This window comes from Pteronotus mesoamericanus, unplaced genomic scaffold (genome assembly GCF_021234165.1).
Source record: "Pteronotus mesoamericanus isolate MK-2021 breed Mesoamerican mustached bat unplaced genomic scaffold, CSHL_Meso_final contig_56, whole genome shotgun sequence".
NCBI classification, from domain to species: Eukaryota; Metazoa; Chordata; class Mammalia; order Chiroptera; family Mormoopidae; genus Pteronotus; species Pteronotus mesoamericanus.
The window spans coordinates 19084380-19112160 of NW_026555201.1; the positions used below are offsets into that span (position 1 = coordinate 19084380).

The window sequence follows — 27781 nt, forward strand, 5'->3', positions numbered from 1 at the left end:
TCTCACTTCTCCCAAATTTAGGGAGGACATATATTGGGCGATGTCAATTCCAAAAAAATCAGTGTATACAATAATATTACTGGGAGTTTTTACTGAGATCTGAAGTACCGATATGCACTGATTGACTTTAATCCTAAATTTGCTTTATAAAGAGTCATGAAATCACTAGAGTATTATTCCATGTCATTTTCCTATATGCAGTATAATATTGAAGCCATTGTTTATTTTTATCTTCTCCTTACAATACTGTAAGAAAACCAAATTACCAAGGTAGATGTTGATCTCTCCTCCAAAGCTACTTATATTCTTGACATGCAGACCACTGACTGATTTCAAACAGTTTCACAGCTTTATGAAAGAGGACCGTATTTGGCCATCAATGAATTAAAATGAACTATCTCCCTGGCAGGATAAGGAAAATCAACATTCAAATAAAGAAACTTAATAACAAGCCACCCAGAGTGTTCAAAGTTTTGTGGGGGTTTTTTTTTAACAGGACATACATTATTCATACTGTAAAATCTCAAGCCAAAGGTGGAGAGTACGGGTTATCCACAATATTATTACATTTAATATCACTATTTTTTTTCCAAAGGGGAAATGAAAGCCACATTATTCATCCAGGTCTACAGACAACAGTGTCACATACAGGCAGGAAAAGAGACAGCCAAGAGAAAGAAACTGTCCTGAAAACATTAAAGAATTTTCTTTTTCAAGCAGAAGAAGAATCACAGAGACATTTCCAGCTAAGAAAACTAGGGGCCATTCCCTCACCCACTAGGAGATATGTCCAGACCCTTCTAGAAACAATTCAAAATGAGGACATGGAGAGGAATTCCTCCAGTCCATATGGAAATATTTCCAATCTCTTTCACTTATTCTGAGACAGTTTCATTCCACAAACTTTCTAATGCTTAGCTGGCAGGTTGTTTAAAAGACACATAGACATTTTAAAGGAAGTGCCTGCTAGGAATAGGGAGTTAATGAGAGTAAAATGGATTCTGGCAAAACCAGCAAGAGAACTGGGTGAGTTTGAGGTAACCCCACTACAGAGCACTAAATATTCATATTCTGTGTAAGAGCATCTCTACTCATACATTGTTGTCATTTTGTTGAATTACCTGGAAACTATCTCCACATGATAAAGAATAGCACCCATTTGTTATATTACATGTGCTTAAAAATCCTAACAATGTTACCAAGTACCAGTGCTACTTCATCTAGTAGAAATGTCTCATATTATTGTGGAGGAAAAAAAAGAAAGAAGTATCTTACTAGTGACCTTTCATGTGGTGTAAATAGAAGACTAATCCCAAATCTCCAGGGGAAAAAAAAAGTCAAAATTTTCTGTTTGCAATTTTGTTTGCTTTACTGAATCCTTTGACTGTTTTTGTTTTTGTTAACAAGCTCATACAAACAGTGTATGCTTGGTTGTTCCAGCAAACTCTTTATAGTCATCAGGAAAGAATCAAACTTAATAACTACCGCTTTCTGCCCTCACGTGTTTGCCTTTCCTGAAAGATATTCCAAAGTACAGGAAACAGGGCTGAATTATAGACAAAGAATGTCATCTTGAAAACTGAGCAGAAAAAAATTTGGATTTTACAAACCTAATGTACTCCTTCCTCTACTAAGCATGGAGCTCAACCCTCACTCTCCTCTTTTACCTGCCTGGAAACGTGCCACATCTGTGAAATCTTTCTCTGCTGTCTCCCTGTTCCCAAGTTTTGTACATCCATTCCTTCATTTCCAGTCAGGATGCCAGCAGACAGGCCCAGTCCCTTTGGCAACATTAGAAATGAGTGCTGGGATTCAGTGGCTTCCTCCACCACAACCAAAACTGCTTCCCATTTAATTCATAATAATAGCATTTTACATTTATGTTTTTGTCTCCTCAAAGCACTCCACCACCATTAATGAACTAATTCAGCCTTTGCTATTTTATGATCTGTCTCATTAAAATGAGGTTGATTTTCTCTGTGGCAGTCACTTATGTAATGTTGTTTTCTTTTAGCAAACACTGCACTTAACTAATGTAAATTCACTTTGAAATTGTGTGCTCACACAGAAAATTTTCCCAGAATATATTTTTAATGCTGCATCCTTACTATTACATTATGGGAAGCATTTTAAACAATAAAGACACATATGCTCTGCAATGTAGTCTTCTCTAAGTACTTGTAAATTACTACTTATTTAAAAAAAAAAAAAAAAACCTCAAGTAAATATGTTGTGACTGCCAGTGATGGAAATGGAAATTGTTTGCTCTGTGAACTCTATTACTATTTAATTGTTTGTGTAGTTTTAAATGATTGGCTTTCTGATGAAATACTTACTCACTAAATGCACAAGAAAATGCTGCTGTGGGCAAAGAAACTCGGAACCCTAAACCTGCCGTGTTTTAACTCCGCTGTCTCTGTTACTGCTGGACCACCTTATACAAGTGTTTGGTGGTCCACTACAAGAAATCTGATCTCAAGTGGGAAGGCATGTCTCTCCACAAATAAGTGTATGCATGCACCTTCCAGGTTTAGACAGAGATGGTATCCTAGAGAGTCTAGGTTGAGAAACTCAATAAATGTTGGTTGGTTGTCTCCAACTTCTGTTCCCCACTCTCGGATTGCTGTTTAAGGAACCACCATATTCTATTCTTAGCCTTGTGCACTGGATAGAGTTGAGTCCACCCCTCCAAAGGTAGGAGCCCTGGCCCTCCTGGTTGGTTTAGGGGTGGACACGTGACACAGGAATAAGCCAACCTAGCTCATCACATTCTCTTCACCACAGGGATTAATATAGAGTGCATGTTTCATCTATGTTAGTCCAATCAGACTGCATGTGGGAATTCTTATGTAGAATCTCTTTTCCCTTGGACGGTACGGGGTGACAATATGAGACTTGTAGCTCTACAGTCATTTACAACGTTAAGAGGAAAGCTTAGGATGTCCCGGGGGGGCCACCGCTGAGATTTGAGGAGGACCCCATAGAGAACAGAGCAGAAACACAGGTAAACCTGGGAATTTGCTGCAATTGTTGAATCTATACCAGATAAGGCACAGACTGAATGGCTGTAATAAACAGACTCCAAATTACAGTGGCTCAGAAAGATAGAGTGTCTGTTTGAAATGCTTTATCACCCACATGTTTGTGAGAAGACAGCTGGGTGAGCAACACTGGTAGGCAGTTGGGGCTGGGAGGTCATCAGGGACCCAGGATCTTCCTATTTTGTTGTTCTGTCCCCCTAAAGCAGCGATTTTCAGCCTTTTCTTTCATCTCATGGCACACATAAACTAAGTACTAATATTCTGTGGCACATGAAAATATATACTATATTTTTTTGCAGATCTGACAAAAACACAGGTATAACTTGGATTCATTTGCACCAGACGGCTACTGTTGTGTTGGCTGTTGTCATTTTTTTATTTGACAACCTAAGGGAAAGCGGTCAGTGCCCTTGACTAAGTAGTCAGGTATTGCATGCTTTAAAAATGTGTGTGGCGCACTGGTTGAAAATCACTGCCCTAGAGTATTATCTTCGTGTTGCAAGGTAAAGGCTGGGTCATCCATGTTTCAGCTGCAAGAGAAAAGATAGGAAGAGTGGAAGACATAAAGCTTATTTTAAGGCAGAGTTTATCAATTTCAGTTCTACTGACATTTTGGGCCTGGAAATTCTTTACTGTTGAGGGCTGTACTATACAGTGTGGGATGTTTAGCAGAATCCCTGGCTGTTACCCACTAAATGCCCGTATCACTTCCCTCCAAGTTATGCCAATTGAAAATGTTTCCAGACATTGCCAAATGTCTTGGGGGTGGGGGGTATACAAAATAGCACTCCGTGAAACCACTGCTTTAAGGATATTCTGCGGAGTTTACACACATCACTTCCTTTCCCTTCCAAAAGCCAGAACTTAGTCAGTTTGCCATACTGAGTCATAAGAGAATCTGGGAAAAATACTTCCAGCTGGTACCTACGTAAAAATCCAGGAATTTCATTGCTAAAAAAAAAAAAAAAAAAAAAAAAAAAAAAGAAGGGAAAAGTAAATTTTAAAAGGACAATTAATAATCTTTTCCACACAGCCCTTATTGTGTGGAAAAGATTATTAATTGTCCTTTAAAAAAAAATTGTTCTTTAAAAGCCCGGGCTTTTCCATCATTTAAATCAATAAATTACCTTTACAACTTACACCATTTTGAAATGTGTTTTCAGTCATTTGGGATTCAGAACCCTTATTGATACAACTATTACTTTCCTCATCCGACACTGTAAGCTGGAATTTAGTGAACATTATACAGAGGAAAAAGGATGAAAGGAATAATACCTGGAGTTACTCGGAGGCTGAATACCAGCTCAGCAGAACCGAACAAAATAGCTGAAATGCGGCTCTTTTGTATCAAGGGAAGTCTTTGGTTGAAATGGAAAGGCCATGGTTACAAGGGCCCCCGGTCACTGTGCTAGTTAAGAAAGAAGATAGTATAATTACACAAAATTGTCAAAATGAAAACTGCGGGCATCTTGCATTATCTGGCTTTGAACTGCTGCTTTTTAGTTCTCACAGTAAATACAAAAAGTCTTTAGTGGCTCTTTTATATCTCACACAAAAGGATCATTGCATATAGCCAGCTGTTTTACAATTATATTTCTGTGAAGTTAGCATAATTTGACATTAGAGCGGCCTGAGGGAAGAAGGGGGTGACCATGTGCTAGGGTATTAGCGTATGGAATAGGAATGGAAGAAGCTCCCATGTTACAAGTGGAGTGTCTTCCCAAAATTCATTTTGAAGCCAATAGTTCTGAATTAAAACGTTTTCCCTTATGCATACTGTTTTTATATTATTAGATCAACACAAAAGTCCTCCAATACCAAAAAAATAAAGGCGTGTACTTTGCAGTGGTACAAAAGAAAACGCGGCAGGCCAGAGAGAGGTTTGTCCTGCCTCCACCCCGCCCCACCCTCATCCCCCTAAAGAGAAAGTTTCTGACTGAGAAAATCATCAGTAAAATCTTTAGGGAATAAGTGATTTTTAAACCGAACTTAAGATGAGAAAAGAAAAAAATATATGGTATTTCAGGCTAAAGGACATGGCATTTTAAGTTCTCTGTGAGGAGCAGACTGTGGGAGGAGCGTCTCAGGTGTGGGCCTGGTTGTTCTAGCGACACATTCCCACTGGTCAAATATTCACGCATCTCTGCATGCGCCTACTTACTCCGCTTCCCCTTTAAAAGGGCCGGTAATGTCCCAAACCCCTATTTCCTTTAGAGAGACATGAATCAGTATAGGTGCTGGATAATTCAATGGTTATGTTCCTTTTTTAAAAAAGTAAATAAAATTAAAAAGTAAATTTTTTTGGTGAGGAACAGTGAGTATCAACTGTGGCTGGAAAATAGGGTTTGTGGAAAATGAGATCAATAAGCTAGGGTGGGGCTGTGAATGCCACAGTATGGTTTGGCTTTTCATAGTTGGAATACCCACACTAGCTTTTAAGGAGGGGAATGGTGTAGTCAGTATAGTTTTAACAATTATATGAAGAGTAGTTTGAGGGCATAGTCACAAGAGAGATGAAATTTATGCTCTTGGGATGTGACCACGAGTTAGAAAGAGGGAGCCAACCAAAGACAACAAAAAGGTAAATTAGAAGAACGTGGTGGCCATATATTTGTAGGAGGTAGAGAAGAAGAAATCAGAGATGGTTCCAGATTTTCTAATTTTTTGGTCCAGGAGTCTGGGATCAGGAGGAGGCACAAGACCAGGCTTCAACGGGAGCAGGGGTAATGAGCACAGTCGGTTTCTTGTCCATGGGAGAAGCAAAGAGCTGAGGTGGTTGTGACCGCATAGGACAGCATATGGGTCATACTTACGCTTGTGCAAAGCTTGCCCATTGCGTTTCTATAATTGAAGGAAAATTACTTATTGAATTAGTTCCAAAGTCTTCCTCCAAGTCTACTCTGCATGTCTGAAGGCAGAACATATCTCTCCATGTGAAAGCCGTGCTGGTGACATCAGCCTCAGTGAAGACATTGCCTGCCAGTGCCAGACCCTGTGGCCACAGACTATGCTGAACAGAAGTAGCCATGATGTAGGAAGCATAAGGTTGCATTGTAGGATGTCTAAGAAAAGTACTCCTATTAAATGTGTTTTAAAATAATATGAAATGTGATTAAGCTCATAAAATATGTCTTTGGGCATCTTGAGGCAAAAGCAGGGAAAGAAGAAAGGAGAGAAAAAGAGGAAACAAGGGGCAGTTTAGCAGGAACAGTGCTGTCTTACTCTGCTCAGGCTGCTGGAAGAGATCACCAGAGACCAGTGGCTTAAACAGCAAACACTTGTTTCTCACCGTTCTGGAGGCTGGAAGTGTGAGATCAGATCAGGGTGCCAGCCTGGTCAGGTTCTTGGTGAAGGCTCTCTTGCTGGTTTACAACTGTCTTCTCATTGTCGCCTTACACGGTGTCCTGACTAAAAGACCCCTGACTTCCCAAAGACCCCACCTACTTTCTAGTACCTTCACATTGGGGTTTAGGATTTTAACATATATGTTTGGGAGGACACAAACATTCACTCTATAACAAACGGACAATGCCAGCTAAGGTAGTGTCAACAATTATCCAGAAGAGAGAGAAATTCTGGATTTTTCTTTGCCTGCCCTACCTCATCTGCCCATAGACAAAGTCATCAAATCAACTAAGCTCTAGTACAGCATGGGTGATGGCAGAGAAGGAGGCTAACTGGAAGAGCAGAAAAGTAGGGCCACATGTATGTCGTCGCCATTTCTTACTCCCTGACCAAAAGAGGACGAAAGATTCAGTATGTGCAAGGAATATCAGACACAGGTGAGTGGGATAAGAAGTGATGTCTGAAGCATCATGTGTAGGTGATAGCTCTCTCCACCTAGAGCTAGACAGTGGAGCACCAGGGCCAGGCCAGCATGCCAGGAACTGGCCATTGGAAGAAACGCTTCGTGATTAATATGGGAGAGTTACATGAGAGGCCTTCTGCTTAAAATTAATGCCTGAACAGGGGACAAAAGAAACAAAAACACTGGCACCAGATCATAGGGTGTTCACTCCATGAATGATATTCAGAAGGCGCTGCCCAGCTGGCAGAACTATGGAATTGCCCTTCCGTCTTCAAAGCTGCACCTAAGCTGGAGCTGACCGAGGAATCATTCTCACCATTTTGAGTTGTTGGAACTACGACACAAAGAGGTTAAATAACTTGCTCAGGACCACACAACTAGTAGCACAGCCAAGAGTCAAGCAGTCTGGCTCCAGTGTCTATACTTGTAAACAGTATACTAAATAACTTCTCCAACATATCATAAAGAACAAGAGTCGGAGTCAGAAGCCCTCGATCAGACTGCCTGGGGAAGAAACAGCCTTTCTGAGGCCACTGCCTCACTAGGTTTGCCATAAAGGTTAAAGGAGATGGTATAATTTTTTAAAATACATATATATAAGTTTCAGGTACTCTACAAATATAAAGGAACATTATTATATTAAACCTTGTAATGTGTCTCACTTTGAAAATTATTCTCAGCTAACATTTCATCTTGTTTTACTGATTTTACCGTGGATCCTGAAACATCTGTATTTAACCATTATCTTCTGTTTGTATGCTCTAGTTAACTTTTTTTATTTAAAAAAAAAAGACAAACTTTTTGAAGGTTTTTACTTAAGAGAACAGAGTAACCTTTTTTAAAAGATTAAAAAGAATATAAATTATTTCCAAAATCATTGCCTACACCTATTTAAATTTAACTCTCAAACTTCGCTACATAAGAGAATCTTCTTACAACTTGATACAACTTGAGTTGTTGTATTAGTTTTCTGGTGCTCCCATGGTAAACTACCACAAACTTACAGTTTTTAAAACAGCACATGTTTACCTTCTTCTATATACTTCTGTGGGTCAGAGGTTTGACAGAGGTCGCACTGGGCTAACTTCAAGGTGTCAGCAGGGTTGTATTTTTTTCTGGAGGCCCCCAGTGAGAACGTATTTCCTTGCCTTTTCCCATTTCTAGAGGCCGCCTGCACTCTGTGGCGCCCTCCTCCATCCTCCCAGCCAGCGATGTCCTGTGTCTCTGACCATTCTCCTATTGTCACAACTCTTTTTAACCACAGCCAGGATCGGTTCTCTGTTTTTAAGGACTCATGTGATTAGACCAGCCCCTCTTTGATGATCTAAGATAATCTTCTCATCTCAAGATCCTTAACCTTAGTTACATTTATAGTCGTTTTTGCCATATAAGGTAACATTCACAGGTTCTGAGGATGAGAAAGTGGGTATCTTTTAGGAGAGCTATTATTCTCCCTACCATATTTGTGAACATTAGAAATGAAACCCCCAATTTTGTATATTAAAACGACTTGTCAGTATATAAAGGTTTAAGAGGGCTTTTATTACAACGTCCTGAGAAACCTCTAAGTCACAACAGCGGTTGTGACAGAAAGGAGATAAAGTCGAGTACGCTCCTTTCAGATACAAAGAAAGCCTGACAAACAGTGAGTGAAGGGTAGCAGTGTCACCTGATAGTAAAACCAAATGACAGACCTGAAAATCATCGAAACTGAGGCAAGGCATACGTCCCTATTGCACCTGCAGTTTATTATTGGGAATGAAGAACCTTCTTTCTGAATCTAGCCCATCATTTTCCAGAAGTGAAGCGTTAATCACACTCTACTGGAGACTACGTGGACATCAGAAAAGAGACCTTGCTTTTTACAAAGTTAGAAAAATAAGAAAGGTCCTACTCTTTTTAAAAGACAAATTAAATAAAAGAAGCAAAGTGTCCCAAGTCTTGCACCTGTTTCAGGGGCAACAGGAATTTTCTAAATGGTATGAACAGAGTTGTCAGTATGTTGATGATGAAGAGTGATTCAGCCATAGGGATAAATCCTAGAGGACAGTAGCCCAGTTTTATTAGTTTGAAACTTTCCTCATGCTATTTACATGTTTACAAAACCTAAAGGAAGTTTAGATACCACACATCGTGTCCAGCAGTTGTACTCAGGAAAAGCAAAAGCAACATCAATGAGTCTCATTACAGCCTGTTCTGTCATGTCCATTAAATTATGCCCTGTGTTAAACAACCAGGACTCCTATGCCACCAAGATACTCTGAACTGACAAAAATTTGGTTTGTGGAATAGCCCCTAAAACAGAACAAATTTAGTTATACAGATGCCAGCTTTGCAGAAGAGGTGATCCTTATAATGAAATGTGTGTTGTTAAATCATGGGCATGACACATAGTCAGAGGGTATATTTCCATTTAGAAGACTCTGCCGTAGTTGGGGAGACAGGAGCCAGGTCTAAATACCAGAAGAAGTCACTAAGGAACTAACCAAAAGATTAGGGCCATCTCCAAAGGGACCAGAATTCAGGACAAGACATCAGAGCAATGAAGGAACCAGAGAACACTTAGGAAATCAGGGCAATCAAGGAGTGAATCAAAATACAAGACTGGAGGAGGTGGAGAAGCAATCAAATAAGTCAGACACCTAGACCAAGAAAATACATAAATATACCCACTTCAGGTAGACTTATCTAGGCACAAAAGTTGACAAAGAATAAGATCTCTAACAACCATGAAATGGGAGAAAATATTTGCAAACCATATATCAGATAAGAAGTTCATATCCAAAATCTATAAATAAGTCATACATCTCAAGAGCAAAAAAAGAAAAAGAAAAGAAAAGAAAGGGGGAAAAACCAAAACTAAATAATCCAATTTTAAAAAATAGGCAGGGGATCTGAACAGATATTTTTCCATAGAAGACATACAAATGGCCAACAAGCACATGAAAAGATGCTCAAAATCAGTAATCATCAGGGAAATGCAAATCAAAGCTATATGAGGTATCACCTCATACCTATGAGAATGACTATCTTCAACAAGACAAGAGATAATGAGTACTTGCAAGGATGTGGAGAAAACGGAACCCTTGTGCACTGTTGGTAGGAATGTAAATTGGTACAGCCACTAGGGAAAACAGTATGGAGGTTCCCCAAAAATTAAAAAAAGAACTGCCATGTGACCCAGCAATTCCATTTCTGGGCATATGAGGTCTGTCCAGAAGGTATCCAGCCATGTAGTATGAAAAATAGAGACATTTATTGAAGAAAATTCAATATACAAGAAACATTGGACATAGGACAATGATGCTCAGCCCCCTTCAAAGTAGGCCCCCTGGAACCTCACATAGTTCTCCCAGTCACCATCAGCTGCCCTGTCTTATTTTCCTGAATCTCAACAATGGCCTGAAATCTCTTCTGTTTCAAATGCCATTTTAGTTTTGGGAAAAGCCAGAGGTCATAGGGCATCAAATCTAGGCTGTAGGAGTCAGAGTTACCTGGGTGATTTGATATTTCACAAAAATTTCTCTGCATAAGACATGATAGATGAGCAGGCGCATTGTTGTGATGAAGCTGCCAATCACCAGTTGCCCGTAGCTGTGGCCTTCTGAATCATCCGCATAGTTTCTGCTAAATCATGTTCAAGCTTAATGCAAAATTCGATGAAGATTCATTGCTTTACTTGCTCAGTTGTTTTGAATGCGATGGCCACACAGAGCATGTGCTCACTCAATGTACTGCCCCCACTGACTAGTACAGTGAAATCATCATTGTTTACACGCGCATTCCAGTCCACTCTCTTTGGCTGCCAGGTTACATTGATGTCGCGCAAACTGTTCTCATTATATTAACAATGCCTGGACTTTTTCTGAACAGACCTTGTATACCTGAAAGAAATGAAATCCCTATCTTAAAAGATATCTGTATCTCCATATCTACTGCAGCATTATTCACAATAGCCAACCTTAGTATCCATCAGCAACTAAATGAATAATGAAAATGTGGTATATATACATACGTATACAATAGAATATTATTCAGCCACAAAAAATAAGGAAATCCTGCTAATTGCCAACAACATGTATAATCATTGAGCGCTTTATGTTGAATCAAAGTCAGAGAAACAAATATTGCATTATCTCACTTATATGCACCATCTATGAAAAAGCGAAATTCACAGAGTAGAATAGTAGTTGCTAAAAGCTGGGGGCGGGGGTTGAGGAAAATGACATGTTGGTCAAAAAGTGGAATTTCCAGTTACAAGATGAATAAGGTCTGGGGGTCTAATGTACAGTATGGTAACTACAGTTGACAATGCTATATTTTATATTTGAAAGCTACTAAGAGTAGATTTTGATGAAAACCTTCCTCTTGACTGGATGTAGTATTAAAAACAAAAACAAAAGAAAACCCAAGTAATGTCAGCTTTGGGACGATGGGAAGAAGATAAGAACGAGAGTAAGGAGACCTAGATTATGAGGTTCCTAAGAAGTTCTACTTATTCAACAAAGAATTAGTTGTGCCAGGTACTGTTTAGTAATTCAGTTAGTAACTATGGCAGACCAAGTGTCTGTCCTTCGGGAGTTATGTTCTACTGCAACTAGGAAGAGGAAGATAAGGACATTTTTTGGTCTGCAGTTTTATCTTCTAAAAATATGTGGGTAGACTAGATTATCTGTAAAGTTCCTCCCACCTGTACTTGTCTTGAAAGAGAGGAAAGGAATTTTGGAAGGCTTAGCAGAGATTACTTAAGGGGAATAAAATCATGGGTGATTTAAGTTTCTTTTCTTTTTTATCATTGCTTTCTGATATTGTTTCTATAATGAACATGTGTGACATACAAAGTAAAAACAAATTAAGAGTAGATTTTCTTATCAAACATGGGATTGGTTCTTGGTGATTTGAAAGTATGTCATTTATCCATTAATAATGAGAACTGTAAATGGAAATTGTCTTAGCCCTTCAGTGACTTACTTTTTACTTTACCTAATGAGGTCTTTGGGGAACTGCTAAGGGACTCTTTCTGTTCCTTTTCTCATTACTTCTGTGTGTACTGGCTTATTTTCCCTGAACCCTTGAAGCTCTTCTCTCTCTCTCTCTCTCTCTCTCTCTCTCTCTCTCTCTCTCTCACACACACACACACACACACACACACACACAGCCTCTTTTCACACTTCAAGTTTCATATCTCAGTTTAAATGTTATCTCCCAGAGGGGCCTTCCTGGAGTGATCTAAGAATTTCATTCCTACCTTAGACGCGCCATACTAACTAACCTTGGTAGTTCCTATCATATCTTTATTCTGTTTTTTTCCCCCAGAGCACTCTTCTCAACTTGTAATTTCATAAGCACTTCTTTTCTTTACAAGCCTATTGTCTATTTCCCCTACAAGTCTGAAGTTCTATCATGAAAACAGGGATGGTCTGTTTTGTTCACTACTCTGTCTCTAAGGCCTCACTAACATTGGTTGAGTAAATAAATCATTGAATAAATGAAATGGCTCCTTTATCCTCTCTCTGTCAAAAGCTGTTCCCATAGAGCAGCATACTGCAGTGAGTCCTTTGGCAGCTTGCAAGAATCAATTGTTAAATATTCAGAAATTTAGTTGTTAAACTGTTCATGGTTTGAAATTGGCTATGCTGAGAGTATTATACCATGGACATTGGCAAATGCTACATGTCTTTTTTTTCCCCCCAAAGAGCTGGTTTACCAGCACACCACTGCTCTCATCTCCTCAATTCAACTATAAATATTCATGACACCATGGCAAAAAAACAACATGGCCCACAGGTTACTTAAAAGCTTTCAATAAAAAATGAAATTTTAAAAAACACTAAACAAATGCAGTACAATTATTTTCCTATTGGGAATACTTGGTATTTTTATAAGCTAAATTGTAATCTAAAATATGTGTCTCTGATCTCCTAAACTTTTTGTTTCTATTTTTCAGATCCTTATGTGAAGATTCATCTGATGCAAAATGGCAAGAGGCTGAAGAAGAAAAAGACAACAATTAAAAAGAATACACTCAACCCCTACTACAATGAGTCATTCAGCTTTGAAGTACCCTTTGAGCAAATCCAGGTAATGTCAAACATAATTTTGTCTTTCCATTCAATTTCACTGCTTCAGACCACACCAGTTAAACACACAGACGTTCTAAATTATCAGTGCACATTCCTTCATTAGAACTGCTATTCTTATTCCCATACACATTTGATACTCAAAGCTACATCAAGAGGGGAGGGTCAAAATATACAGCTATCATTCTGTTGAGCCATAATAAAGTGGGAACAAGAACACCAACAGGACAATTCTACTAACCCAAAAAGTACCTCCAGAAAGATTAGAAGACCAAGGACAAATGAGCTTTCACTATTTACTCCCAGGCCATAATATGTGATTCTTCTCATCACATCTTTTTAGCAAAAAAATAAGAGTTAAGAGAAGTAAGTATATTGGTAATGCTAACATGCAGATCTTTAAGCTTTATTATTAAAAGACATTTAACAACAGAAAAAGTAGGCTAAGTTGTATTTTTAATTGTTTAAATTTAGCTTCTTGTGTCTGAGTTGGAATGGATGGGTATTTTTGTAAAAATGGAACCTTAATTTGCTAGCTAGAAATTGTTAAGATAGGAAGTACTCTAGTAGAAAACTTCGTGGTTAACAGAGTCAAAATAGGATGCTACAGGTAGCCAAAATGATAGTGCATGATCTTATTAATTAGCAATTTTTAAATGAGATTTAACCCTTAATTTTCATTTTAGGTTTTCTCACTTCATATCCATAGTTAGACTTTTATAATCCAAACTTCACATCCAGTAATTATGGGTTACTTCTTGCTAATTCGTAATGGGTATCAGAGAGCCGAAAGGCTTAAAGCAACCCTACTTTTTATTAAATAATTGACATGGGTCCATCTGTTCATAATATAAAAATTTGCCCATAATTTGAAAGAGAAGTGAAAGGTGGGCATCCAAACAGCTTGGAACCCTCTACCAGTGCAGAATAACACAATGCAGCAAATATTCTTCAAATGCATATTTATACTTTTAATCTATTCTTAAAATGCCAAATCTTACAAATGAGTCACAATTCTACTCTATGAAGATAACCAATAGCTACATTTATTGTACATTTATTTAGTGCCTAGGCCCAAATTAAGCACTTTATATGTATAATCTCATTTAATCCTTACAACAACCTTATAAGAGAGAGTCCATTATTATCCCAATTTTATATATAGGGAAATTTAGGCTTAGAATGTCCTCATATGTTAAAATAGGAGCAATAACAGAACCCACGTGAAAGGAAGATTATGCATATAAAAGTACTTGGAATAGTGCCAACAGATACGCAGACTCAATAAATGGTTTCCATCATCATTGTTATTCACAATGCTAACGTTGTCTCTTTTTTGAATTAACATTGTATTAGAAAATGGATCTAACAATAAGGTTAAAGAAATATATAAATCGGTACTGTCCAGTAAAACTCTCTGTGAGGATGGAAATATTTTATCATCTGTGCTGTTCAATATGGCGGCCACCAGCTGCAGGTGCACAGTGCACACCTCTGCCACTACTCTACCAGGGAACTTTATTGAATTTTAATTTATTTAAATTTAAACAGCTACACATAGCTAATACCTAATGTATTATGTAGGGCAGTTTTTTTAAAAAACCAGTAATCCCACTGTCCTCACACTGGTTCATCTTTTTTTTATGATCTTTCTCATATACACTTTCACATGGCAGCAAATGGTACATACTTATTTAATCTCAACAGCTGTTATATTAAGTAAATGACATTGCAGAAGACACTGATTCTCTGCCCCAGTTCCCAGTTCACTAGTCCGAACCAGTGAGCTCTCTGCTTTGGACCCACTGGCAAACCCCCAAGACATCCAATTTTCTCCAACAATTTATTTTGCAATATTTGTTCAGTGAACTCTTCTGAGTTTTAAGACCTTCTTCCTATGGAAACTCACACGCCTGGCATTTTCCTTTTTAATTCTGTAAAACAACAATAGGCAGGGCATTGAGATGAAAAATCTTACTGTAAACCTTCCCCTTAGAGATACAATTCTATACCTGTTGAAAAATAAATAGATGTCCTTTTTCAACTATAAACTTGCAGCAAATGCAGATATATTGAAAATGAAGTGCATGAAAAAACATCTGCTGGGTTTCTGGGGCAGCATTTTGGCGGAAATAACATTGTGTTAGGACAGAGAGCGCCGGAGCCCGGAGCCCGTAGAGAGGACATCAGGCATGGAAATAATGAGCGCGCCTTTGACTGCCTCCCTCCCTCTCCCCCTCCGCTCCTTAAGTCAATTTATTCTTTTCTTTTCTTTTTGCCTCCTAGGAGGCTGCTTTCCCAGTCTTTGCATTTCCCTAGAGAAAGTAATTGAGCATTTCACATGCAATAATAGGGCTTTAGGTTTCCTTTATCCTGAAATTATAAGGTTATCTTTTTGTCTTTATCCCTATGAAAATATATTATGAGAGAAGGGAATATGCAGATTTTCAAACGCACATGAAAATGTTGCATTCCTCTCCTCACCTCCCCCCCTCCTCAAAAATGTGTGGAGTATATATGCAGCTGGAAAAATTAGCCTAAGGCCTTCATAAGGATATTTTTGTTTTGAGTGTTACTTATCAATATATTCCTAGGTGAAAAATCAAACTCCAACCTCTCACTCCAACCTCCAAAACCCTTGTTACCTTAGTGTGCAATGTCCCCAGTGCCGTGCCCCTCTTTTCTCTGCAATACGACTGCATCCTGGTGAATTTGGACGGGGAAAGTTCTCAGAACCAAGCTCAGTTCCAAACACTGTCCAGTGGGTAGGTAATTCCCTTGACAAAGGAAACAATCCAAGGCTGCACAAGGGAAGACAGCAGTTTGTTTCCTTTATGGCCAGGGTGTTTCATTTCACATTCTAACTCTCCCTTTGAGAAGCCCATTTTCTGGGATCTGAAGCTGCACCTGGGCACCTCCTCCCACACACGGGTGCAAGAACGCAGTTCTTGGAGTGCGAAGTCTACTGAAGGGCCAGAAATTCGCTGGAGCGCTGTGTGTCTCAGGCTTCTGTCACTACCTTTCCTGCTCTTTTTAACTCCAGCCACCAAATGTTACGCGTTCTACTTTACAGTCTCCCTTTATCTTTGCAATCAGTTTCTAGATTAGAGCCATTACATATTTTGACTAAACAAACTCATTCCTCAGGAAGCAGAACTAAAATTTCCTTTAAAAAGTAGTTCTTTCATATGATAATAGTATGCATTTGCTTTCATTAGTTCCGTTAGTTCAAAAAGTAGGTTATTAAAGAAACCCTCAAAATCTAATGAAATCACCGAAATAAATGATATGTGGCCTAAAGAGGTTATTTCCATTTGATGTCAGTGCCGGATGCATAGTAGTAGTTACTCAACAAATGTTTACTAAGAGCACATATGAATGAAAAAAAATTATCTTGACTTGGTTTCTACTTTTTAAAGACTTACTCCACGGTCACATTTTATATTCACAACAATTTTGTGATTAGCTGAAATTCTATACTGGTTTTATGTAAAATGTTGTCTCTTCCCCGTCCCCCAAAGTGGGATTGTGGTACGTGGTTGCTCCAGGAATTGTAGCCCAAAAAAGAGACCTCGCTTTCCTTTTTCCGCCATCTTGAAGCCTGTAGAGCCTGCTGGGAACAGGACTTCTACAACGACAAGTATGTCTGGAAGGCTGTGGTCCAAGGCCATTTTTGCTGGCTTTTAACGGGGTCTCTGGAACCAGAGGGAACACACAGCTCTTCTTAAAATTGAAGGTGTTTATGCTCGAGATGAAACTGAATTCTATCTGGGCAAGAGATGTGCCTATGTGTACAAAGCAAAGAACAACACAGTGACTCCTGGTGGTAAACCAAACAAAACCAGAGTCATCTGGGGAAAGGTAACTTGTGCTCATGGCAACAGTGGCATGGTCCGTGCTAAATTCCGAAGCAACCTTCCTGCTAAGGCCATTGGACACAGAATCCGTGTAATGCTGTACCCCTCAAGGATTTAAACTTAACTGAAAAGCAAATAACAGCCCTGACTGGTGTGGCTCAGTTGGGTTGGGGCACATGGTTGGGTTGCAGGTTGATTTAGTTCCTGGTCAAGAAGCAAACGGGAGCCAACTGGTGAATGTTTCTCTAACATGTCAATGGTTCTCATCCTCTTTCCCCCTCCCTTCCCTCTCTAAAATAATAAATAAAATCTATTTTAAAGAGTAAAAAAAAAAAAAAAAGAATGGTCTGAGTACCAGTGTCAGAAATTTCCACAAGAGACTATCGACCAAATGGATTTAAAGAGGAAGACACGTTGACACAGGCAGCAGAGCACGTGATTTACAGACTGGGCTCTGGAAACCAAAAGATTGACTCCTTATATTAATTTCTTTGAGTTTCATTGTCTTATCTATACAATGGCAATATTAATAGTATCTATTGTGAGAACTGAGTAGTTTATGTAAAAGACTTAGGATAGTGCCAAATACATAATAAAAATTAACAATTTGCTGAGTATTTTGAAGGAGATGATGACAGCAATGATAATAGCGGTGATGAGGATGTAAGAATGGCAAAATAGGGATGACATGTTTTCACGTTCAAGTCTTTTTCACACTTGTCCCGGTGTTTGGAAATGGACTCTTCTTGTTTCCAATTCCTTAGATCTCAAGGAATTTTTGTAATAGGAAGGGATCCCTAGAGCTGAATGATTCCTGTTTATTTTGTGTCCTCTTTCAGAAAGTGCAAGTGGTGGTAACTGTTTTGGACTATGACAAGATCGGCAAGAACGATGCCATCGGCAAAGTCTTTGTGGGCTACAATAGTACCGGGGCGGAGCTGCGACACTGGTCAGACATGCTGGCCAACCCCAGGCGGCCCATTGCCCAGTGGCACACCCTACAGGTCGAGGAGGAAGTTGATGCCATGCTGGCGGTCAAGAAGTAAAGGAAAGAAGCCTTTCTGCATTTGCCCACATAGTGCTCTTTAGCCAGTATCTGTAAATACCTCAGTAATATGGGTCCTTTCATTTTTCCAGCCATGCGTTCCTAACAGAATTCAGTGGTACTTCAAATCCTGTTTTAATTTGCACACAAATTTAAACGTAGAGAGCCCCTGAGTCCTTCATCATGCCACTGCCCTCCAAATCTACTCTTCTTTTAAGCAATATGATGTGTAGATAGAGCATGACTGAAATTATTTATTGTATCACACAGTTGTATATACCAGTATGCTGAAGATTTATTTCTAGTTTGTGTATTTGTATGTTGTAAGCATTTCCTAATCTGTGTATATCTAGATGTTTTTAATAAGATGTTCTATTTTAAACTATGTAAATTGACTGAGATATAGGAGAGCTGATAATATATTATATGGTAAATATAGTATCGTCTGCATTCCAGCAAAAATATCAACTTGTAAGGCACTAGTACAGTGAAACTGACATCTTAAAGGACAACTTAAACCTGAGCTTTCTATTGAATCACTTGAGTACCAAGATACACTTACACCACATATTTGGTGGGTGAATCCAATTTTGTAGAATTTCTTCACAGGCAAATCAGCATGATCTGAGCAGCATCCAGGCTGATCTCCAGGAAGCATAGCCACAAAACAGAATAGCATCTGTCTGTACATATCTACAAAGCTAAAATCAGGGCTTCACTCTTACATTTGAAGGAGCAACTGAACAGGAATCAACCACTTCATATTACTGCATATGGAGTAACAACTCGCTGGTGTTCCATGTGCGTCTGTGTGCACGTGTGCGTGCGCGTGTGCATGCATGTGTGTGTGCATTTGTTTAGGGATGGGGTGGGGCGGGAAGATGCTGAGGGGTAAGTCAGCATTTCTGAAATATTGCCTGACTATTTAAAAAGAAAAAAGTAGCTCTCCATTATCACCTTTATACAAAATGTGCATCCTGTGAATTCTGGTCCAGATTTCACACCTCTAATAATTCTGAAACATTTGCACACTAGACTTTGTAACAAAATATTTTATTATACAAAACCAGATTAGAAGGAATGCAGAAGACTATTTTTAACACAGTAATCTGTGCTTATTACACAAAATTACTTTGTGGTAAACAGACAGTATTGTAATCCCATCAAAAGATGAAAAGTAAACAATTAGCCATAGTTCTGAATGCACTTCAATTAAGCCAAAACAGACAGCTAGTGATCTTTTTATATGCTGTTTTTACTTCGATAAGTTTTAATTTGTCCTTTAACTAAAGGTGAAACAAAACCAAGAACAAGTTCTAGAAAACTGAAGCAACCTCTTATGTATTCTAGATGCTTGATTTAGGAGGAGTTTTTAATGTTTTCAATGTTATTATGTAGTAAGTGGCACTATTATGAAGCTACTAGTCATTCCATAAGAGTCTTCAAGGACTGCTCTGTGTAACACTGTGACTGCCGTGTGTGCTTAGACACGTAGTTTCCTCAGTGGATAGCACTCAATTTATTCCGTAGTGATATTGTAACAATACTGCCATTCCCTTCTAATGCACTGCCCAAGGTGTGTGTAGCACAAACAGTTCTCATTACAAAGGACCAATTCAGAACTGAAAAGCTATGCATAGGACAAGGAAGATACATAGGATGGGGTGGAACACACAGCATTTTGTCAAGCACTGTGCAATATTCCATATTTTTCCCCACTATGGCAGACAACCACCCTGTGGAAGGGCAACCTGTTATCACACTGCATTGAGTCTTTTCTCCCAGTCCCGTCTGTGGCCCATTTTAACTCCCAGGCCACAGAGAGTAGTGAAGCTCTGAAGTGGAAGCTGATCTTCACAAATACCAAAACCAAATGGAGGAAAACTAAGTACTAGCCTCATGTTCAGACTTCAGGGTATCACGTCACATTTTTTTTTTTTTAACAACTCAAAGAGAATTCAAAAAGGGCTGGTGGGAGGCTTTGAACATGGGGTTAGCTATTGCCTGATAAAACTAGAATTCCTGTCATCATTCTTTCCTCATCAAACAAGAGGCATGCCCTTTGACCTTTCAGCCCCAGATTGCAAACCCTAGAACTGCGACAGACAAAAAGAGCAAAAGAATAACATTTCCCTCTTCTGTGGATGGTCCATACTTAAAAAAAAAAAAAAAAAAAAGATACTAGAAAAGGTACAAGTCATGACATAAGGTTAGGTATCAGTTTGAACAGAAGAGTCAAATGAGAATCCTTCCATTGTAAAGGACCAAGCCATACCAAAGAGAGGGAGTTGATTGATTGTAAAAATTCCTGAAATACCAGAAACTGACATTTAATTTTACTGTAGTCAGCTTTAAGTTTACACTGAAACAACACTTTAAACAAGCAGGTTTGAGCTGTGGAAGACACATTATTTCTCGCATTAAAGTACTACTAATGCATTCTCTTGCAACACTGCCAGACATGGGATATTGTCACCATAGAATTAGTTGGTACTACACCATCTCTCACGTCAGTGACTGAACCTGCTTTAAGACCAAGACTCATCCTCAGATAAGCCACATGTACCTTTCTGACAAAGCTGTGTAAAGTATTAGCATCTGATGCTCTAGAAAGATCCTAGTTGCCTTTGTGTATATTTACTGCCTGCTTGAGTGTTTCTATGTGTGGGTTTTCTCTGTATCTTGTAGAAATGTTGGGGTGTTTCCTTCTGCCATATGACTCGTGACCCGCGAGCCAACTACTTTAGCTGTATCTTACCTTCATTTTTGATGAGGTGGTTTAAATTTTGTTTCACTTCGTGTAGTGAATTCCACAGTAGTTTTGATTGTTGTTAAAAATAACTTAACATATTACACGGATATTCAATAAAAATGTTTTATTTCCTGTTGATGTTGCCACCTCTCAGCTCTTTTTCTAACGTGACTCTGGTGGTAAGTCAGCGGCCTGCCAGCGTTCGAAACCTGCTGGAAGCAGAGGCAGCTAAGCAGAAGCCTGAACGAATGCCGACCCCTGATTCCTGTCCGTGAACACACGGTGGCTGAGGGGCGGGCAACCCTAGGGCCTGTGTGGCCGTTGGTACCATGTTCCTGGGCAGAGCCTTTCTCAACCTGTTTCTCTGTTCCTGTTTACGATCAATTCATCTGGCACAATTTCAGGCCTTCTGCTTTGCCCAAAATGCATCCGCTGGGGTTTTCACTCTAGAGCCCAAGTCACACCACCTCTCCAGAATGGGGCTTAAGATAAGTTTCTTAAACCCCAGTTTTGGAGGGCAGCATGACATTAGATTTCCTATCTACTGCAATTACGCGACAAACAAACTTCTTTCCTCCACTAAATTCAACATTTATCAGGTGCCTACCATGTACCGTGCTTTCACTGGATGCTGGAGTTACAAAGGAGGATGTAAAAAGGTGCCCCTGGCCCCTGAGCCCACAGTCTCGGACAGACGTGTAAATGCAGTATCACAACGCACTAGCATACACACCCTGGATCCCGGAGAACTTGCCCTGGACCGACCATAGTGGCCATGATGGTATGCCACCCCGCGCCCCGCTCTGCACTGAGGCACTCGGCCTGCAGCTGCCGCAAGCCTTGCCTGCTGACCGCTCACAGCCATGCCCTCCTGACCTTTCCTAAGGAAGGTGCTACGTCAGTTTTGCAGCCCCAGGGTCACCTGGGGATGCTTTTGCAACTGCACTGCAGTTCGAATTCTTCCTCTGCCCTAACAGTTTTCCTTGCTCCTTCTCTGGTGTTATTCCCAAGAACACCCCCAGAAAAACCCCCTTATCTTAGAGTCTGCATCTTGGGGAACCCAGCCCATGAAACATTCTTTGAGACAAGGAAGAGAGATCAAGAAAAGTTTTCTAGAGAAGACACCACCAGCGGGGTGTCTTAAAGGAAGTGGTAGGAGTCATCCTAGTGAGTGGGCAAGGCTGACAAAATCTCCCTCATTTAACAAGGCTTAGAGCTTCCCCAGAATAAGGTCTGTGACAGCTGGCTACATCACGCTCCCTTCAGCCAGCTTTTAGAAGGCACTGGCGAATAAAGTCAGGGACTAAGCCAAGACTGCTTAGCCAGCCAGGGCGGGGACCGCCTCCGTGCTGTGACCCGGAGGAGACTGGCAGGGCTCTCAACACACGCTGAGAAAAGGAGCCTTGAGGCCAACCAGGGTTGGCTGCCAAAAACAAAAAACAAAAATTCACATTACAAATACATGTGTTTGGTTTTCAAGAGTGAGCCTTTTGTTTTTCTTAAATAGCTCTTGGCATTATGTACAAAACTAGAATATTTCTTAATGAATCATCAAATATATATGTACGCGCGCGCGCACATACATGCATATATGCACATTGTCCCGTCCTTTTGTCGATGCTGTTTTCCCAAAAGGCTTTTACATCTAAGACACTTAGGATAGGCATTCGGTCTGTTAGTCAGGAAAACAAAACCACTCCAGGTGTTTCAAAGAGGGAATTTTATAGGAAATCGGCCACAAAGGGAGGGCTGAAGAAGCACGGTGGAGAGAGTGGGTTAACCCAGAGATTAATAGATACCTGAAACTGTATGCGAGGGCTACCCAAACAAAATACCATGCACTGGGTGGCTTAAACAACAAGAACACATTTTCTTACTGTTCTGGAGGTTAGATATCTGAGATCAAGGTGTCGGCCGGCAGGGCTGCTTTCTTCTGAGGCCTCTCCTGGTTGGCGGATGGTGTTCCCTCCACGCCTGTGCCTTAGCCTCCTCTCTTTACATTAAGGACATGAGTCACATGGGATGGGATGAGGATCATTTTAACTTAATTGCCTCTTTAAGGACTCTCTCTAAATACAGTCACATTCTGAGGCATCTGGGGTTAGGACTTCAACATGTGAAAGGGCGGGAGGGTGAGGAGCTCAGTTCAGCCCGTAAGACCACAGCTAGGTCTGGGAAAACAAAATGGAGTCGCGTCAATGAAATTTAGCCCAGAAATTTAGAGGAGGGGCTCACGCCTGTGGGGGCTCTCTTTTTCTGGGACCATTCAGGGCCTCTGGTTCTGGGAGGGGGACCAACAGACGAGCTCCACCTTAAAGGCTTGGTAACTGCCAGAAGACCCTGACCCAGCAGCAGCCCATCATGGCTAGAGGAAATCTGGCAGAAGGGGGAAACAGGAGGAGGCTCCCTTCTCCTCTTAACCCAACTCGAGCCTCAGTTCGGCAGAACCTAAGCAGAGTCAGCTGGCACGGAGTCCGGGAAACAGCCTGCTGGGTCCTAGAGCCCACCCCAGGCACACAGCAGAATGCAGACTGGGGGAATGAGGGCAGCAAACAGGTGGGCAATGAGCAATGCATTAGGTGTCTTAGTCCTTTCAGGCTGCTCTAACAAAAATACGGTAGACAGGATGGCTTCAACACATACATGTATTTATTTCTCACAGTTCTGGTGGCTGGCAAGTCCAAGATCAAGGCACCAGCAGATTCACTCTCTGGTCAGGGGTGGAGGGATCACCTTCTTGCTGTGTCTTCACAAGGTGAAAGGGGCAAGAGAGCTCCCTGGAGTGTCTTTTATCAGGGCATTAATCCCATTCATGAGGGCTTCACCCTCATTACCTAATCACCTCCCAAAGGCCCCATCTTTTAATAAGAGTGTTAGGATTCCAACACTCTTATTAAAAAATGTGGGCATCGTGAACCTTTCAGCAGCTGCACAGACTTTCTGAATACCCGTGTTTTTCCCGCGGAGGGGTCAGGTATCCCTGAGCCCCGCCAGGCATCATACACCTGATGAAACAGATGGAAATCACATTCTCATTCTGTTTATGCACAGGGTTTACTGTTAGAGATTTGAAAATTCCAACCACGATTGTAGTTATCCCCTCACCGCAACCTGTCTTTGTTACGTATGCACTGGCCTGCTCCACGTTTAGCAACTGATTGGAGCTGCACACAAATCTTTACCGTTAAACAGTCGGAAGGCAACTTTGGAATAAAAAGGTAAAGAATCGGAAAAATAAAAATGAGAAATAGCCTAATATTAAATGTAAAAAATTTTCCAAAGCCAACAGAGTAATAATTATTCAGGAGAAGCCATCAATAAGTAACAGCAATAAAAACACCATGCAAGCCTGCTGATGATTTGTGTGATCTAACTTCTGAGGCTGGCTGAAAGTTACCTGCATTTTAAAATCTGCATTTCAGCAATACTGATTACTCCACCAGTACACATGCCCAAACTTTCCACACTCATCCTTCTTCTCTGACAGTAACCCTGCTGCCAGCAAAACTTTCCCCCTGTGCAAAATGTACTTGTTCCTGCCAGGGCACATACAAGGTTCAACAGAATCTTGTACTGACCAAGTCGGGACTCACTCCCTTCTCTGCTGTCCACTTTCCTCTGTCACTTACCTGCCTCCTCTGGACTGGGAGCACAGCACAGTATTGTCCTTCATAGGAGGGATTGTTTGAGTTGCCTTTGAGGAGAAACCAATTCAAGCAGAATTAGGAAAGGAGAGAGAAGAGGGAAAAGGAAGTGGGGGGTAAAGAAGAGAGAGAAAGACAGAGAGAGGAACAAACTATTGGCTCATCTAAGCAGGAAGATCAAGGTATGATTACGTTTACAAACAACTGGATCAGGGACCTCAAACAATGCACAATTCCCATTCATCGTTTCTCTCTCTCTCTCCCATCCCGCCAGTGTCTCTACCTGACAGCACAGATGGGCCCTAGAATCTCCGAACTTGTATTCTTCTGGCTTAGCACACTCACAGAGAACACTACTTTTACAATTATGTCACCAAAATTCCCAGACCTCATACATACGCTCTCCTTAAAATAATCACTATGGCCGGATGACGCAATGTTCACTTTGGCCAAGCCTAGGTCATGACCCCAGCCCTGGAGCCACAGACAGGAGGCAAAAATAGCTCCTCAGAGGAAAATAGAAATGTTATTACCAAGGAAGAAAAGTGCATACCAGGGAAACAAAAACAACACATGTCTAGCCCCGGCCAGGCAGCTCAGTCGGTGGAAGTATCATCTCAACAGGCCCGAGTTTTGGGTTTGATCCTTGGTTGGGACACATGCAGGAATCAGCCAATGAATGCATAAATGAATGGAACAACAAATCAATCAGCCTCTCTCTCCCTCCCTCCCTCCCCTTCTCTCTCCCATCCTTTCTCTCTAACATCATTTGGAAAAAAAAAACAAACAGGTGTCAACTATTCTTCCCCCGTACATCTCTGCCCTAATAGGAGGACCATTGAAGGCATAAATTCGCACCAAAAGAGTAGCCTGATCATTCTTCTCCTTGACCAAAAACGCTATTGGAAAACAGTATTAAAAGTATGCACCGCCTTTCAATTACCCAATGCATCCATTCACCTTCTTACTTATTTCCAGGAAAACCAATTCATCTGCTGTATATTTTAAATAACCTTTATTCAAAAGCACTGAGACATTAACACAATTTTAGTTTCCTGAATTCATAAAAATTAACATTATCCAAACCTAAAAGGAAGAAATGAAAAAAGAAAGGAAAAAAATCACTTTACCTGGCTTTTTTGTTTTGCCATATGGACTTACACTCTTGGTTCATATATAATCACCCTTTCTGTGGGTCTTTTAACCATTTTCAAAAATTACAATTAATGTACAACATTATCTTAGTGTCAGGTGTACAACCCCGTGATGAGACATTTATATAACTTAAAAAAGAAACAAGCATTTTTTTTGGGTTGCCACATAGCCTTTATAATTTTTATTTTTAACAGCCATCTGACTTTTCATCAGGTAAATAAAAACTTATTCAACCACTACCCTAGTATCAAATGTTTAAGTTATCACTAACTTATTTCTTACATAAATAACATTGCTTATGGATACTTTAGTGGAATTTTTATTTATTATTTTATTACTCTATTATTAAATAGATTTTATCTATTTATTTTTCTTAAGTTTCCAAAATTTTCCAATTTTGTTTCTTGGAAGGTTTCACCAAAAGCACTGCCGTTGCTGTGTGTGTTCTGGTTTTCTCTCAGTCTCCCCAGCTACAGGCATCGCATTTTCAGTGTCTGCCAGCTGTAGGGGCCATGGGCCCTGGTCAGGACAGGCCCAGACCTGGAATATGAGTCTCTCCATCCTACTGTCCTCTTCACTACACCAGGCAGCTTCACTAAAAAGTAAGTGACATGAGGAAAGCATTGGCAGGGAGCCTGAGAAGAGAGGGCAGCAGGGGAGAACCTCAAGGAGGAGAATGTCCAGGAAGAGCGTCCAGATGATGCAATTTGCTCTCCCTCACCTTCACGTCAAGACTCGTAGACTGAATGAGGAGTTGCTCGGGTCCCTACCTGCTCTCTAGCACTGACACCTTTAGTGTCACAGAAGCCTCACAACCACCGTCCAATACCCAGCCTCATCATTCTGGCTCTCACCTTAGAGCAAAAAGAGCTGTAACTTGAGAGCTGGCAGCCTGTGTTCAAATTCGGGTTCATTCACTTCACTGCATAGCCTTGGGCAAGTGCCTTAATTTTGTGCATTAAGATAATAGGTATTAAAATCTAGTATAAAATAAATGTTCAATAAGTGGTAGTTATTGTCTTCTAAATCTAACCCAAGGCCAGCAAACTTTATCTATAAAGTAAAATATTTGGGGCTTTGTTGACAGTACATTTTCACTTGCATCTTCTCTTCTTCCTACTATCTGACAACCATCCATCCTTCCTTTCTTTTTAACCCTTTAAAAATATAAAAACTGCCAGGGCTGGTGTGGCTCATTTGGTTGGAGCATCATCTTGTGAACCAAAAATTGCAGGTTCCATTCCTTGTCAGGGTGCCTGCCTGGGTTGCAGGTTCGATCCCCAGTCAGGGCACATGCAGGAGGCAACTGATCAATGTTTCCCTCTCCACATTGATGTTTTTCTCCATCTCTCTCTCTCCCTCCTTTCCCCTTTCTCTCTAAAATCCATAAGCATGTTCTCGGCTGAGGATTAAAATATAAAATAAAAATAAAACTAGAAAAAACCTTTGTGCTCACTTCAGCAGAACATTCACTAAAGAAAACCCTTTTATAGCCCACGAGCCATACAAACACAGGCAGCTACAGTTTGCAGACTAGATTCAAATCATGTCACTCTGCTTCTTCAAAACCTCCCCTGCTTCCTCCTCCTCACAGATTAACACTGAAATTCTTTAGCATCACATCCAAGGCTCTCCCCAGATATTAGCCACTTGCCCTGCTCTCCTTGCGTGTTCACATTTCTATGCCTTCACAAATGCTGTCCCTTCCCCCTGAAATTTCCTGACTAAATCTCACAGGTAGGTGAGTGAAGGTAGAAGGGGAGGAAGGGTGTAGAGATGCTCAGGCAATTCGGGGACAGAGAGAGATGTGACATTTATTTCCAAAAGCACTTTCTCTCTCTCTCTCTTTCTCTCTCCCTACCCCCCCCCCCCCGCCGCAGTACAGTCTAAATTCTCTGGCTTGGCTCATAATTGCTGTGTCCTTCTATCTCCAAATGCCTCTGACCCTCAGGCAAACAACAATGCTCTTTACAGTAAGAATGCCTGACTCGCCACTTTCCTTGAACATAGTGAAGAATTATTTAATCCATGGGAAAATGAACATATTTTGGAATATTTAAGCAATGCTTCCTCCAGCAAATGTGAGATAGTCAGGTGATTTATAAATTATAAAAAGGAATTGGAAGATAGGTCCCTGACTAATTTCCTGTCAGTATCACAGTTGCCCCATCTTTTCACATTTCCCTAAAATATGTGCTGCTGGGCTTCTCACAGCAAGGATTTAGACCCAGGTGACTTAAATTAGGCAGGCTCGGGACAGTAATTTATGGGCTGAGTGACTCATTAACTTTTGCTTTGCCTCTAGCCAAGATGATCACTGCTGGTATCTACTGGCCTAGGAAGGAACCAGGGGGTCTCTGTGGCCTCCCGCTCCCTGGAACCCACTGTGATTTCAGACC

General features: G+C 40.4%; 1 protein-coding gene and 1 pseudogene across 2 annotated transcripts in view; both read left to right on the forward strand.

The window, feature by feature from the left end:
• SYT1 (synaptotagmin 1) overlaps nt 1–20710 on the forward strand; it is a 529223-nt gene extending 508513 nt beyond the window's left edge. For both annotated transcript variants that reach the window (XM_054580146.1, XM_054580147.1), the window contains exons 10-11: nt 12797–12930; nt 17626–20710. In XM_054580146.1, coding sequence (XP_054436121.1) covers nt 12797–12930; nt 17626–17832 — 341 coding nt within the window. In that variant the 3' untranslated portion in view covers nt 17833–20710. The remainder of the gene's footprint in view (nt 1–12796; nt 12931–17625) is intronic.
• Nucleotides 16507–17129, forward strand: LOC129075910 (60S ribosomal protein L35a-like; annotated as a pseudogene).
• Nucleotides 20711–27781: the final 7071 nt, after the last annotated feature.